The sequence below is a fragment of the Nematolebias whitei genome, chromosome 1 (genome assembly GCF_014905685.2).
Source record: "Nematolebias whitei isolate Nwh7 chromosome 1, NemWhi1, whole genome shotgun sequence".
NCBI lineage: Eukaryota > Metazoa > Chordata > Actinopteri > Cyprinodontiformes > Rivulidae > Nematolebias > Nematolebias whitei.
In genome coordinates this window covers 22,212,334-22,226,118 of record NC_056498.1, presented here as the reverse complement: position 1 = coordinate 22,226,118, position 13,785 = coordinate 22,212,334, and the positions used below count along the sequence as shown (strand labels likewise).

At 41.3% G+C, this 13,785-nt stretch overlaps 1 protein-coding gene across 1 annotated transcript; it reads right to left on the bottom strand.

Annotated features, from left to right (window-relative positions):
* Positions 1-1,301: 1,301 nt before the first annotated feature.
* Positions 1,302-12,478, bottom strand: si:dkey-185m8.2 (trichohyalin). Its single transcript, XM_037675651.1, has 5 exons — positions 12,398-12,478; positions 11,320-12,141; positions 5,316-7,306; positions 2,030-4,535; positions 1,302-1,993 (listed from the first exon to the last, which is right to left on the bottom strand). The coding sequence occupies exons 1-5, from the start codon at positions 12,438-12,440 to the stop codon at positions 1,302-1,304; spliced, it is 6,054 nt and encodes a 2,017-aa protein (XP_037531579.1). The 5' UTR covers positions 12,441-12,478.
* Between the last annotated feature and the right edge of the window lie 1,307 nt (positions 12,479-13,785).

Genomic DNA, 13,785 nt, shown 5'->3' with positions numbered 1-13,785 from the left:
TATCTATCTATCTATCTATCTATCTATCTATCTATCTATCTATCTATTTATCTATCTATCTATCTGTATTGTCTATGAGATACGTATTAACACTGATTTTGTGCCTTGGACAAAGAACATTATGCTAAGTGCATTAAAATTACATCCACGTCCACTGCAATTTGTCAGCTTTTTCTTTTCTTAATTTTTCCTCCCAGATGCGTTTGAGAAAAAAAGATAAGAAAAGAAAAGGGGACCCATCTTGCAGAGACGTTCAAAGATCCATCTTGACAGAACACCCTCTTACCTCGCCTCTAAAGACAGCTCGCACTGAATGGACAGATTACAGGGGAAAACAAATAAATATATAAATAAAAATAAAAACAACCACCGTTGCCATGTTGGATTCAGACCAGCACTCACACTCCATAATTATTAGGCTTGTGATTGCACACGAGTGGTTTTGGTTGTTGGATCTGGCTCTGGTTAGGGTGAATGGGGAGGGTGGGGGGGTGGATGATGGTAGTTGTTGTATGTATCCACTCCCATTTTTCCCCCTGGATGTCAGAAAATTGCATTTTGAGTGAGAGCCTGTGCTCCTCTCATCAACAGTCATAATTTACTTGTCAAAGCAGGGGGTCCTCAGCATGGAGGCTGGGCTCCCTGGGGCTTTAATTGCGGGACGGTTTTCTCCTGAAATGCTTCAAGTCAAAGAAGAAGCGTGCCTCTGCTTGTCGAGCTTTGTGGGCCTCACTGCCCCCATTATTCAGACAACTGTAAAACACTGTTGAAACTTGTTTGACTGGCTATATTACACTTTCACCATCACCATTTTTGCCATCTGTGACTTTCAGCTGATATTTGGCGCAAAGGAAGCGGAGTCCATGTTGGCGCAATATCGCCATCTAGCGGCAAAAACATGAACTCCTCATGGTTTCAGGTCAAACAAGGTTTTCCTGAAGATTCATTGCAGATGTGCAGCTTATAACGGCATTTTTTATGCAATAAATGAATTATGGGCCTTCATGAATCATTCACTAAGAAAGATGTTGATTATAAGTGCTGTGTTGGTTTATTGTGTATTTTACCGGAAGTCAAATTTTCCTTCATTAATTAAATTTACACGTCACAGATTAGACTTCCACATATATGAACAAGACGATGCATTGTGTTTATGAGAGGAAATTTATTGCTCAACGTTATACTGAAAGATTTTAGGTGCCAGTGTCATTCTTGCTTAGGAATCTCCAGATTTTTGTTTCAGAGAATGTCTTTACAAAAACAAATAAAAAGGGTTTTTAACGTGCTCAACCGATTCAATCTCATCTGCTGTTTAGAGCAACAATGTCCTCCATCTTCTCAAACAGTCCTTCGATCGTGGCGTTGTCCTTTTTGCTGGTCAGCACATGATACCTGCCCCCACATCTCTCCACGAGCCCCATCAGTTCCCCGTTCCTCAGGATGTGCTGCTCGGCGCTCTCGCCTAGAGTTTCTCCCCACGTGAAGAGCACCAGTGCGCGTCTCCAGACATCCTCCCCGAGCAAGCCCACGTGCTCCTCTACGGCTCGTCTGTACCTCTGTGTGCAGGTCAGGAAGGCGGGGATGAGCAGCAGGACGACATTGGCACCCGAATGGAACCAGGACATGACGTCCAGGATGCCCTTCCGCTGCGATGCGTTGGTTGGATCGGGTCCGTCTCGCCACCTCAGTCCGAGCGGCTCTGCGACGACCAGACGCCTCCCGGCTAGTTGACCTCTCCAAGACCTGAAGCATTCGTTAGTTTTGGATGCTTCTACACCCAAGATGCTGACTCCAGCTGTGGAACGAGAAGACCAGGTCTCTCCCAACACCATCACCCTCAATTCTGACCCAGAGTCCTCGTTGTTGGATGTTTCAGGCCTATGAGATGTCAGTCTGATTGTTGTTTCTTTTCTCATCTCGAGGTTTTCTTCAGCCGGATTGGTTTCTTTAAATGTTTTGAGTTGGCTGATTGAGCTCTCTACAGCTGATAAACCTGTTTTCATCCTTTGATTCTTTTTATCTTCCATGCCATCATCTCCGTTTGACTCCTTTCCTTGTTTCCTCCTCCCACTGACCTCTCGGTGAATCAAATGCTCATTATCTTCTGAGTTCTGCTGGTAAAATGACTCTTTGTCATCCACCTTAGAAGCTGCAGGATGTTTCTCCCTTTTATCCAACTCTTCCTCCCGTTTTTGAAGAGTCTGCTCCCACTTGTTCAGGTTTTTGAGCGACTCCTTGAGTTTTTTCTCCTTGGTGTGCAGTTCCTCCTTCAGAGAAGCCATCTCCCGGCGCATCCCATCCAGCTGCTGTGTTGTGCAGCTAACGTGCTCATTGTGCATCAGGAGCTCTGACTTCAAGCTGAGTAACTCCTGCTCTTCGTTTTTCAAGTAGCACTCTCTGTCCTTCAGCTCTTTGCCTTGATCCTTCAGCCCTCTGACCTTCTTCTGGATATCCTGGCCATGAGAGCTCAGCTCTCTCTGTTTGCCCTCCAGAACCTGAAATATGGCGTCGAGCTCCTTTTCCTTAGTCTCGATTCTCTGCTCTCTCAGCTTCAAATCTTCCTTGAGTTTGTCTTTTTCCTCCTGCTCCTTTTGTTTCATCTCTAAATTCAGCTGTAGCTTTTGCAGCTCTTGTTCTTTACTCGCCAACTTCACTTCGGTTTCAAGAAGGCCTTTCTCTTTTGCGTCAAGGTCGTTTCCTCGTTTGCTCAGCTCTGCATCCTTTCTGCTCAGGGTTTGCTCCTTGTCTCTGGCTAATTTTTCTTGTTTGAAAGATTCCTCATCCTTGTCATTTTCTTGCTCCATTAGTTGTTTTGTAAAACGTTCTTTAAGCTCGTCCGTCTGAGTCTTGCTCATTTCTTCCCTGGCTTGAAGCCTTGCTATCTCAGCTTGCAGTTCATTGCTGGCATCTTTTAAGGTTCTTAACTCCACATCTTTATCTTCACATTGCTTTAGATGTTCCCTAACCTCTTCCTGACACTCCTTCCTCATCTCCTCGCACCTGATTCTGAAATTGTCCACCTGTTTCTTCATCTTCTCGTGTTGCTCCTGCAGCTCCTCCACTCTTTTTTGGCTTTCCCGATTTTCTTCTTCCAAGCGACTTACGTGGACATCTTTGTCTTCGATAGTCTCGTTTCTAATCTTGATTTCTTTCTCGTACTCCTGAATCATGCTCGTCGTTTCCTTTTCCATTTTTTCAGTGAGCTGTTTCAGCTCGGACTTGGTTTGCTCAATGGTCAGCCTCAGCTGGACAAGCTCTTTCTCGTTTTCTTTGTCCTTCTGCTGCAAACGTTCCAGCTCTTCTTCTTTCTTGTGAAGTCGTTGCGTCATTTCGGCTGCAGTCTTCCTCTCTTGCTCTGTGTAACTTTGCTGTGTCTTTTCGTAGCTTTCTTTTAGCTCGTTGACGTCCTTTAAGTAGCTTGCACACCGTCTTTGTGTCTCGTCGACTTCTCTTTCTCTCTGCGCAAGGAGACTTTGCACTTCTGCCATTTCTTTAGTTTTCTCATCTATGATTTCCAAAAGTTTGTTCGCCTCCTGTGTGTCTTTCTCCTCTTTGCTCCTCAGCTTCTCCTTCCATCTCATTTCTCTGTAGTCGGCCTGCTGTTTAAGACTTTCCATCTCCGTTTCCTTTTCTTTCAGTTTTGTCTCGTCGTCTAAAAGTTGTCGTCTCATGTCCTCCATCTTTCTCTCCATGTCCTGCAGCCGCTGCTCGGCCTCTTTCTTTTGGTTCAGAATGATCAGCCCTCGCTCTTCTTCTCTTCTCTGCAGGACCTCCTCGATGTCCTTTATTTGGTCGTTTAGCTTCTCTATCGTCCTTCCATTTTCTTGCAGTATTTGCTGCATCTGCTTCTTGTGGTTAAAGTCAACTCGCTCTTGTTCCTCTCTCGTCTGCAGCAGCTGTTGGTCGAGTTCTTTTAGCTTTTCCTTCATTTCTTTAGTTCTCAGTTCTTCTTCCTCCAGTTTTTGCTCGGTCTTTTTTTGTTGACACAGATAAGAAAGTTCTTTCTCTTCCTTTTCTTGTAGCGCTTCCTTCATTTCCTTAACGCTTGTTTTCATGTCCTCGATTTCTTTTTCTTTTGTTGTCACTAACTGATCCATTGCTCTGATCTCATATAACAGATTCGTTTCTTTTTCTGTCATCTCTGCTATCTCTTTCTCGTGTCTTTCTTTCTCTCTTTTCCTGTTTTCAGCTTCATCTTTAAGTTCACACTTTAATCTCTCCGTCACTTTATCTTTCTGTTGCAGCTCTTGCAGCACATTCGTCTGCTCCAGCCTAATTTCGTCAATTTCTGCAGAGAGCTTTTGTTTTAAGTCTCTTATCTGCTGTTGTTCTTCTGTTTCTTTGAGCAGCTGTTCTTTCAGGTCTTTGCTTTCTTTTACTCTTTTTTGCTCCAAGACGTGAAGTTTCTCCCTGTACTCGTGTTTGACCTTTTCAACCTCCTCTTCCTTTTGTTTGACAGTTTTATCAACTTCCCTCTGGTGTTCAGCTTTTAGTTCCTCCATCAGTTTTGCCATTGCATCTGTTTTTGTTGCCATCTCTTCTTGGTGATGCAGCTTTAAGGTCACCAATGTTTTCTCTCTCTCTCGGTTCTGTTGTTCCATGTCTTTTTGGTAGTTTAGCTGTGTTTCTTTGTCTTTTTTGTTTTCCAGTAATTTAGCTTCCATCTGCGCGAGATACCCCAGTTTTAACTCTTCAGTTTCTCTGTTTTTCTCGTGCATTTCTTCAGCGTTTTTTCTTGCAAACTGCTCTTTTAGTTCTTCAATATGCTTTAGTTGGTCTTGTTGCAAGTTCTTTATTTCTTTGTCATGCTGCCGTTTGATCTGTTTTATATCGTCAGATTTCTCTTTGAGCATCTTCTCAGCTTCTTCTTGTTGCTGAACTTTCATCAACTTTATAACTTTTTCCACCTCAGATATTTTTCTGACCATCTCTTCCTGATGCTTCAGTTTTAAGGCCTCAACAATATTTTCGTTCTTTTGTTTTAGTTCTTCCATGTCTTTCTTGTGATTAAGACCAATTGTTTCTATGTCTTTTACATATTCCAGCTTTTTAGCTTCTGTTTGAGTTAAAATATGTTTTAACTCTTCAGTTTGTCTGTTTTTCTTTTGCATTTCTTCAGTGTTTTTTCTTGCAAACTGCTCTTTTAGTTCTTCAATATGCTTTAGTTTTTCTTGCCTCAAGTTCTTTATTTCTTCGTTATACTGCCGTTTGATCTGTGTTACATCGTTAGCTTTTTCTTTTAGCATCTCAGTTTCTTCTTGTTGCTGAACTTTCATCAACTCCATAACTTTTTCCACCTCAGATATTTTTCTGACCATCTCCTCCTGATGCTTCAATTTTAAGGCCTCAACTATGTTTTCTTTCTCTTGTTTAAGTTCTTCCTTGTCTTTCTTGTGATGAAGACGGCTTGTTTCTTTGTCTTTTACATATTCCAGCATTTTAGCTTCCATTTGAGTTGAAATATGTTTCAGTTCTTCCATTTCTCTATTTTTTGCTTGTATTTGTTCAGTGTTTTCTCTTGCAAACTGCTCTTTTAACTCAGCGACCTGTTTTTGTTGTTCTTGCTTCATGTTCTTAATTTTTTTGTCATGCTTTTGCTTTAGCTCTTCTATATGCTCAGCTTTTTCTTTCAACATCTTCTCAGCTTCTTGTTGTTCCCGAACTTTCATCGTCTCCATGAGTTTTTCCATCGCAGATATTTTTCTGGCCATCTCCTTTTCATGCTGCAGTTTTATGTCTTTTATCTCAGCCTCTTTCGCTATATTTTGCATTTCCGTTTCTGTTTTATGTTGTAGTTTTAGCTCTTCCAGTTTGCTCTGCATGATTTTCTCCTGTTGTTTAATGTTTTTAAGAGCTGTCTGTTTTTCCTCCGCAGCTTGCACACTCAGTCCTTCCAGCTGTTTTTCCTTTTCAAGCAGCTTTATTTCCATCTCTCTTTTCAGTTTCTCCTCCCTCTCCTCCATCTCTTTGTTTTTTTCTTGCTCTTTCCTAACAAGGATGTCCTCATAGTGTATTTTACTTTGCTTCATGTTTGTATTTAAATATTCAAGCTTTTCAATCCCCACTTTTTTCTCTTTCTTGAGCATTTCTATAGTTTCTCCCATTTTCTCCAGTTCTTTCATCCATTCTTGTTTTAGTGCATCCATATTGTCCTCTCTTTGTTTCTTCTCTTGTTCGGTTTCTGCACAGGAGTGTTCCAGATCCAGAAGCTTCAGCTGCTGCTCTTCGTTTCTTTCGTGCAGCTCCTCAATCTCCCTCTCTTTCAGCTCCAGTTTCTGCTCCACCTCGTACTTCTCTTGCTGACTTTGGTTTAGTACAATGTGGATCCTCTCATTTTCTAGGCTTAAGTCCTGAATCTCCCTCTCTCTGTCTTCTGTCAGCCATCTCATCCTCTCCTCCAGCTCACCCATGTCATTCCTCATTTCCCCAACCCTCCTGTCCTCATCCTCCTCTTCTTCTCTTTGAACATCGGCTTTCCCTGGTGATTTCACCTTCTTCTTTCTGTCAAAGAACCATCTGATGCTCTTCACCTCCCTCTCTCTCATTTTCTTCAACTCCGTCTCCTGACGAAGCACCTTGTCTCCCATCTCCTTCAGCCGCTGGTTGAACTTTTTGTTCCTTTGTTGACTTAAGTCCCTGACTTCTTGTACCAGACTAGAAAAGGCTTCGCATCTGTTCATCGTTGCCATCTTTTCCACTTTCTCCAAGAGCTCTGTCACTGTCGTGGAGCCTTCGCCTCCCCTTCCTCCTCCGTCTCTGCTGCTGATCACGTGGTACCTCCCCCTGCATTTCTCCAACAGCCCTTGCAGGTCCTTGCCTCCACTCTGGATGTGCTGCTTGATGTCCACCCCCTCTCGAAGCTGATCTCCGTGGGTGAAGAGTAAAATGGTGTGCCTCCAGACGCCCTCTCCAAGAAGTTCCAGATGTTCCCTCACATGTCCTGCCTTTACCAGAGTGTCTACCCTCAAAGTCAGCAGCAGAGCATGAGGCCCGGGTGGACACAATGCCACGCTACACATGATCTCTCTTTTGACCCTCTCTGGTGTGGCTCCAGCCACTCCCCCCTCCCAGCCTGGCGTGTCCACTACCGTCACCAGTCTCATGGCCACTTCCGCCTGCTGACGGATGCACTCCTCCGTCACTGCTCCTGAGCTGAAAAAGCTTGTCTTTCCAAGGATGGCGTTCCCAGCAGAACTCTTCCCAGTTTCTCTCTCGCCCAGGAAAACCAGTCTGACTTCGGGAAGCCGTCGAGAAGCCTTGGAGAAGGATCGGTGTGCGTCGAGCTCAGAACCTTGAGGGCCGTCACCTGACGAGGAAAAAGAAAAAACAAATGCTTCATTCATTGTGTTTTTATACCATTAAATTAATGACAAGTTACATTTAGTTATTTTTTTCAGGTAGATTAGGGCCCAAACTTCCAAAATCATCTTTACTGTCTTAAAATGTTTGTTCCTGCTTATATAAAAATGTGTGGGGCATGTAGCTAAATAGAAAACAGTTTTGGGGATTTCACAGTGAGAAACTGCTGGATTTTGTCAGAGTCAGAGTTTCTTTATTGTCATTCGCACCTCATGTGGTACATGTGGTGGAGTGAAATTATGTACATGGGGTCCCAGTTACATCCAACAATGAAATGTATAAGAAAAACAGTAATAACATCTAAGATATGAACTAAGAAAAACATCAACTAAATATACACTAAGCACTCATAACATAAAACATTGAACATCAGCACAAACATGAACATGAGTCTGTGAGCAGATGTGCACGCATGAACACATCAACATTGAAACAGATCAGCAGCAACATGATATGGTTTTTCACAGTGATTATTCTAGTTAGAGATTCATGAGTCTAACAGCCTCAGGGTAGAAGCTGTTCCTCAGTCTAGTGGTTCTACACTTAATGCTCCTTAACCTCCTTCCTGAGGGGAGTGGGGCAAAAAGTGTGTGTGCTGGGTGAGTGGGGTCCTTCGTGATGCAGAAAAGTGAAACTGCTGGATTTTGTTGATTTTTGTGAAAACTAAACCACATTCTTCAAATAACCATAAAAGTGTTACTTTGCATAAAAATGAATTAGTTAAAATGGCCCTTTGATGGACTGGAGACCTGTCCCGGGTGTCCCCCGCCTTTCGCACAGTGATGGCTGGACATGGGCACCAGAGACCCTCGCAACTCAAAAAGGAAGAAGTGGGTAAAGATAATGGATGGATGGATGGATGGATGAAACTTGTAACTTTATTTTCTAAAGTTTTTAATTTGAATTTCTAACATGAAAACATCCTTTTAGAAAGAAACAGTGCAATTCCCTGATATCACAAAACATACACAGTAATATATCAGTACTTTTATCTTAATTGTTTTCTGTTTAGGAACTTCAAACTTCTTTTAACGGATTTTGTGGAAGAGGTAAAAACAATTAACATCTTACCTGTTAAAAATAGCTCTTTGAACAATTTCAGTTTGGAGAAATAAACTTTGATCAGACTGAAAAGCTAATAGTCAAAGTGGGACACAAACAAAGCAGACTCTTGTCTTCAGTTTCCTATTATGTGTTTTATTTTCTTGTATCCCAGGTTTCACCAGAAATGTTACAGTTAGCTGCTGGTGCCACTCTGCGTTTGCAGATCAGAATTTTATTTTTTTCTTCTTCTTTTGGCTGCTCCCTGCGTTAAGGGGTCGCCACAGCAAACTAAGTCGCATGAAGACTTGGCAGTTTTTTGTTTTGTTTTTACGCCAGATTCCCTTCCTGATGCAACCACAGACCAGTGAGCTACCACAGCCCTCTGTGGAGCAGAGAGCTGCAGATCACAATATAATTTTGTGTAAATAACCATTTAACATGAAATTAACAGCAAAAAGGGTAAATTAAATACCATAATTCTCAGCCTACAAGTCATGTTTTTTTGCATAATTTGCATGCCCTGCGACTTATACACTGAAGCAACGTATTTATGGATTTTTCCCATATTTATAAACTAATTTTTGGCTGCGATATGACCGTTTTCATTCATTCTGACAGAAAATATTTAACACTACCATTTTCAGCTGCTAGATGGCACTCGAGTAGTAAGGCATGCCGTTGTATCATGTAATGGGTAAAAGTGGCTATTAATGACAAAATCAGCTTGCCAAAGACTGCCACCTTTGTTCTGATAGCTGCTTGGAGCACCCATCATATCAGTTTCATTTCGCTGTGCCGCCCTGGCGAAATGCAGCTGATTTGACAATTTGAGTGCATTTATTGAGCAAAAGTTCAACTGAGACACACCTTTGCTATAATGTCGAGCAAACAAATAATTATTTTAGGTGCTTATCTTGTTAAATTTCGAAGAAATACACAGCGACGCGTCCCTCTGCGTGTTCCTACTTCCACGTATCAGCTTTGGAAGTACAGCTGAATTGACAGTCAAAGTGCATTTATTAAGCAAAAGTTAGACTGAAACATACCTTTACTGTAATTTTGAGCAAACAAATAATTGTTTTTAGGTGGTTTTCTTGTTAAATTTCGAAGAAATGCACAGCGCGTTGTCCCTCTGCATGTGCGCGCTTCTGCAAATCGGGTTTTGAAATGCAGCTGATTTGACCATCAAAGTGCATTTATTAAGCAAAAGTAAGACTGAGACACACCTTTACTATAATGTCGAGCAAACAAATAATTGTTTTTAAGTATTAATCTTGTTAAATTCTTGTTAAAGTCCTCCCGTGCACGCTCCTGCGGCTGCCATTTGGCAGCTAATGGATTTTTGACACAACACCGGCCCACATTTCCAGGTTCAGCCCACATTTCCAGGTTGTCAGCGGTGACACATAACAAATGCGTCAACAGTGACACATAATAGATGCAGCATATACAGCGAAGTGACATATTTATGGATTTTTCCACTTTATTAGACATATTTGGACTGATGCGACTTATAGGGTGGCGCAACGTTTACGGCGGAAAATACGGTAGTGTTTGTATGAATCACTATGAACTACTTGAGAATAGAGAAAAAAAAACTGAGAATGTTCAAAGAGCTATCTACAACAAGTTAGAAAATACAGTAATTGCATAGTATAAGTATAAATAAAGGTTGAATGAATGAATATATATTATAACATTTTCACAGAATTCAACTTCAAATACTTTCATTTAAGGCATTGTTTTTGTTTGTTTTTTGTTTTTTGATATTACAAACTCTATGATCTTGACAGAGTTCATTTCTGGGCAATATTTAGCCTTTTTCCACCAAATCAGTTTAATCCAACTCACACACACATTTCAGACTAATCACCTGGAAGAAAATTCAGAAGTTCATTTATTCTTGAAAAGTATTGATCATGCTTTAATGTCTGGTGTCACTTCTGTCAAAACCAGCTGAACTTTTCTCTTCCACCTCCTCCAACCACAAGCCTCAAGAAGAAGAAAAGCAGTCAGCTCTGTGTTGGAATCACTCATTAACTCCTGTCAAACCATTTCCTCTACCATTCTACCACTATCCAGTTCTGTAACCGTGCTTTGTTCATCTTAGGCACATTTAGGACTGCATTCAAAGAGCTAGATCTGCAGTACAGGCCTTAATTCTCATCTTAATTAACCTGCGTGCAGATGTCAAACACTTGCATGGCTTTTTGTTTCACTGCTATGCAGATGATACCATACTCTATCATTTTATTCTATTAAACATAAAATCTGACCACAACCTTCTTGTTTGACATAATCAGTCAGGAATACTGTCCTCCCACTTACATTTCTTTTCAAGACTTATCTGTTTGGTCATTATTGCGAATTAATTCATCCAACAGAATACCAACGAGTAAACTAGGGCGATGATGTGATTTACCTATTTCTTCATTTGCTGACAGATTTTGCAGTCAAGCTGCAATTATATTGCTGTCACTAATTCACTAATAGCATAAACTTTTTTTTACAAAAAGTTATAGTTGTCCAAATGAAAAATGTTTCAGATTTTCAAGTCTCCCTGTGGCCTGATGATAAGGATAAGGAGTCCCTTATCTTGAAATCCGAGCATCATTCAGTTAGATTTTTTACTTGTGAAGCTGATTGACTGAAGGTGTTTATTCAGGTGGAAATAAAAGGAATGATTAAAAAAAAAAACTCAACAACATACAAACTTTTCAAAGTAAAACACCAAGGTTTTCAAATGTCTTAAATGTCGTTCATTTCATTCAGTTATGAAATATTAATTAAATGGTGAGCTCATGGCGGGAGCCTTTTCTGCTTTTCTAAACCTTTTTATGAAAATCAAATGTTTTCATGCACTTGAAACCACTTGTGAAGTTGGAGTACATAAATTAAAGAATGTGAAGGACTCACTCATGAGAGCAGCTTTGATGGTTCCTCTCTGCACCTGCTCCTCCATCTGCCTCTGCTTCTTTCTTCTCTCCCTAGCTCTCCTCTTTCCTTCCACCTCCACGCCCGACAGGACAGTATGATCCAACTCGAGATGACTCTTTCTGTTCTTCCTGTCCACCATCGCCTCCAGCTTCCGTATAAGCTCACTGACTTGTGTCCCATCTCCTTTGTTGTGGTTATTCACAACGTGGTATCTGTTGGCACACTTCTGGAGGAGCCTTTGGAGTCCCGAGCCACTCGTCAGGATTCGCTGCTCCATGGTCACCAGGCCCAGCTCGTCGCCCCTGGTGAAAAGCACCAAGGTATGTTCCCACACATCTTTCCCCAGCGGCTCCAAGTGCTCCTCTATCTCCTTGATGTAGTTATTTGTGACAGAAGCACAGGATCGTACAACCAGGAGCACAGTGTGTGGCCCAGGAGGACAGAGGGTCACACTCCGTAAGGTTTCTCTCCTCACCCAATTGGGGGTGCTGTTCAGTGGGTAGTACCACTCCCATCCAGGTGTGTCTACAACTGTTACTTTTCTCCCGGCGACGTCAGCTCGCCTTTTCACACACTCCTCAGTGGGTTTACCGCTCTCAAACCCACCGACACCTCCCAGGATGGTGTTTCCTGCTGCGCTCTTCCCAGTTCCTTTTCTTCCCAAGAGGACAAGTCTAAGTTCTGGAACCATAGGTGGGACATCGGGGGAAGCAGGCGAGCGTTGGAAGTTCATGGCGGCCTGCAGGCTCTCATCTGTGAAGAAAGGGAGAAGTACTTCCTCACTGCATCGTACCGGATAAGCTGAATGACACAAAGCAAAAAAAAAACAACACAACAATCGTCAGATATCTAGTCTATAAATCACAATTAAAATTGTACGTTTTGTTTTTCTCTGATCAACTACATCTTAAAAGTTGTCTTTGCAAACAATATATTCAAATATTCTGCCATTAAACTTCCAGACTGATCAGAAATGTAACACTTACTCACACAAAAGTAGCTCTGAACAAATCCAGATTGCAACAGTTTACTGAAACAAAAGTGACACTGAACTCACCACCGTTTGTGTTTGTACCGGAGTTCTCATCTGCCGAGTCCATCACTTCTCTGTCCGTGTATTTTTAACCTCTGCTCTTCCTCTTTTTGGTTAGTTAGCGTATTCTAAAGGAAGAGGTTCCTAAGAATCATTGTGACATACAAAAGACACCGGTGATTCAGTGATCTGAAACTAGGACTTGGGCTGTCACGTGATCCGCATGTGGTTTTCTAGCATGCTCTCACTCAACAAGACAGGAAGTTACGAGTTGGCACATTGGGGTTTCAAGAAATGGTGCATGCTTGTTAAGTCTGCAAAGGCACAAATGCATGCAGAACACAACTCGTGTAGATCTTAATTCATACATACACATGTTGCATGCACATACAATGTGTTTGCACGCAAAATCAGACATGCAAATATTATTTTAAGCACAGTTCAGTGTGTAAATGTCAAGTCACTGCCCTGTGGTGAAATTGTAAAACTCTTGTTTCCTGTATCTACAAGCAAGTTGGTGGTGTATAACGGAACGGGACCAGAAAAACTCAAAACTCAAAGCACTAAGAAAAGTTTCTCACTTAAAGAAACTTGGTCAGATGACACGATTTGACCTTTTTTGCAGTTATCTACATGCATGATTGAGCGTACAGCCCTTTTATCAAAGCACTACGGTTTGAAAATACCTTTAACTTACATTTTTGTAATACTCTGGAACAGTAAAAAAAATAATGATTTTACTAAATGTTTTTGCCATGATACATGTAATCAAAGGTTTTATTTAGAACAAAGCACTCAAATGAGTAAGTTTGTATTGTTTCAGTTTTAACCGAGGATCCTGATATCCTGTGTGCTGTTCAGTTTTTTCATTGTGACACTTTCAATTAAAACATTAACCTCTACCGTATTTTTCGAACTATAAGGTGCACCAGACTATAAGGCGCAATATCAGTGAATATTTCTGTTTTCATACATAAGGTGAACCGGATTATAAGGTGCACTAAGCAAAACTAAAACATTTTGACAGATTTTTGAGCGCCGTGTACCACATAAAATTGGTTCGAGGTCAGTAAGCACAACCAGAATTAATACATAAGGCACACCTGATTATAAGGCTCACTGTTGATTTTTGAGAAAATTAAAGGATTTTAAGTGCACCTTATAGTCCAAACAATACAGTAATTGACAGTATACTCCTCAAGTGATCTTTTCCACTGATAAGACATACAAGTCTATTGTGGCTGTAAACGCAGAAGCTGCCAATTGAATTGTACCACAAAGAACATTTAGCGTAATTTCCGCTTTTCATCTTACACCACCACGCTTTGTATCGCCTGACGTCAAATAACGTTTTTACTTGTGTCTCTGAACATGAGTGTGTGTTTACCGTTTCTGTCTATTACTAAAATATC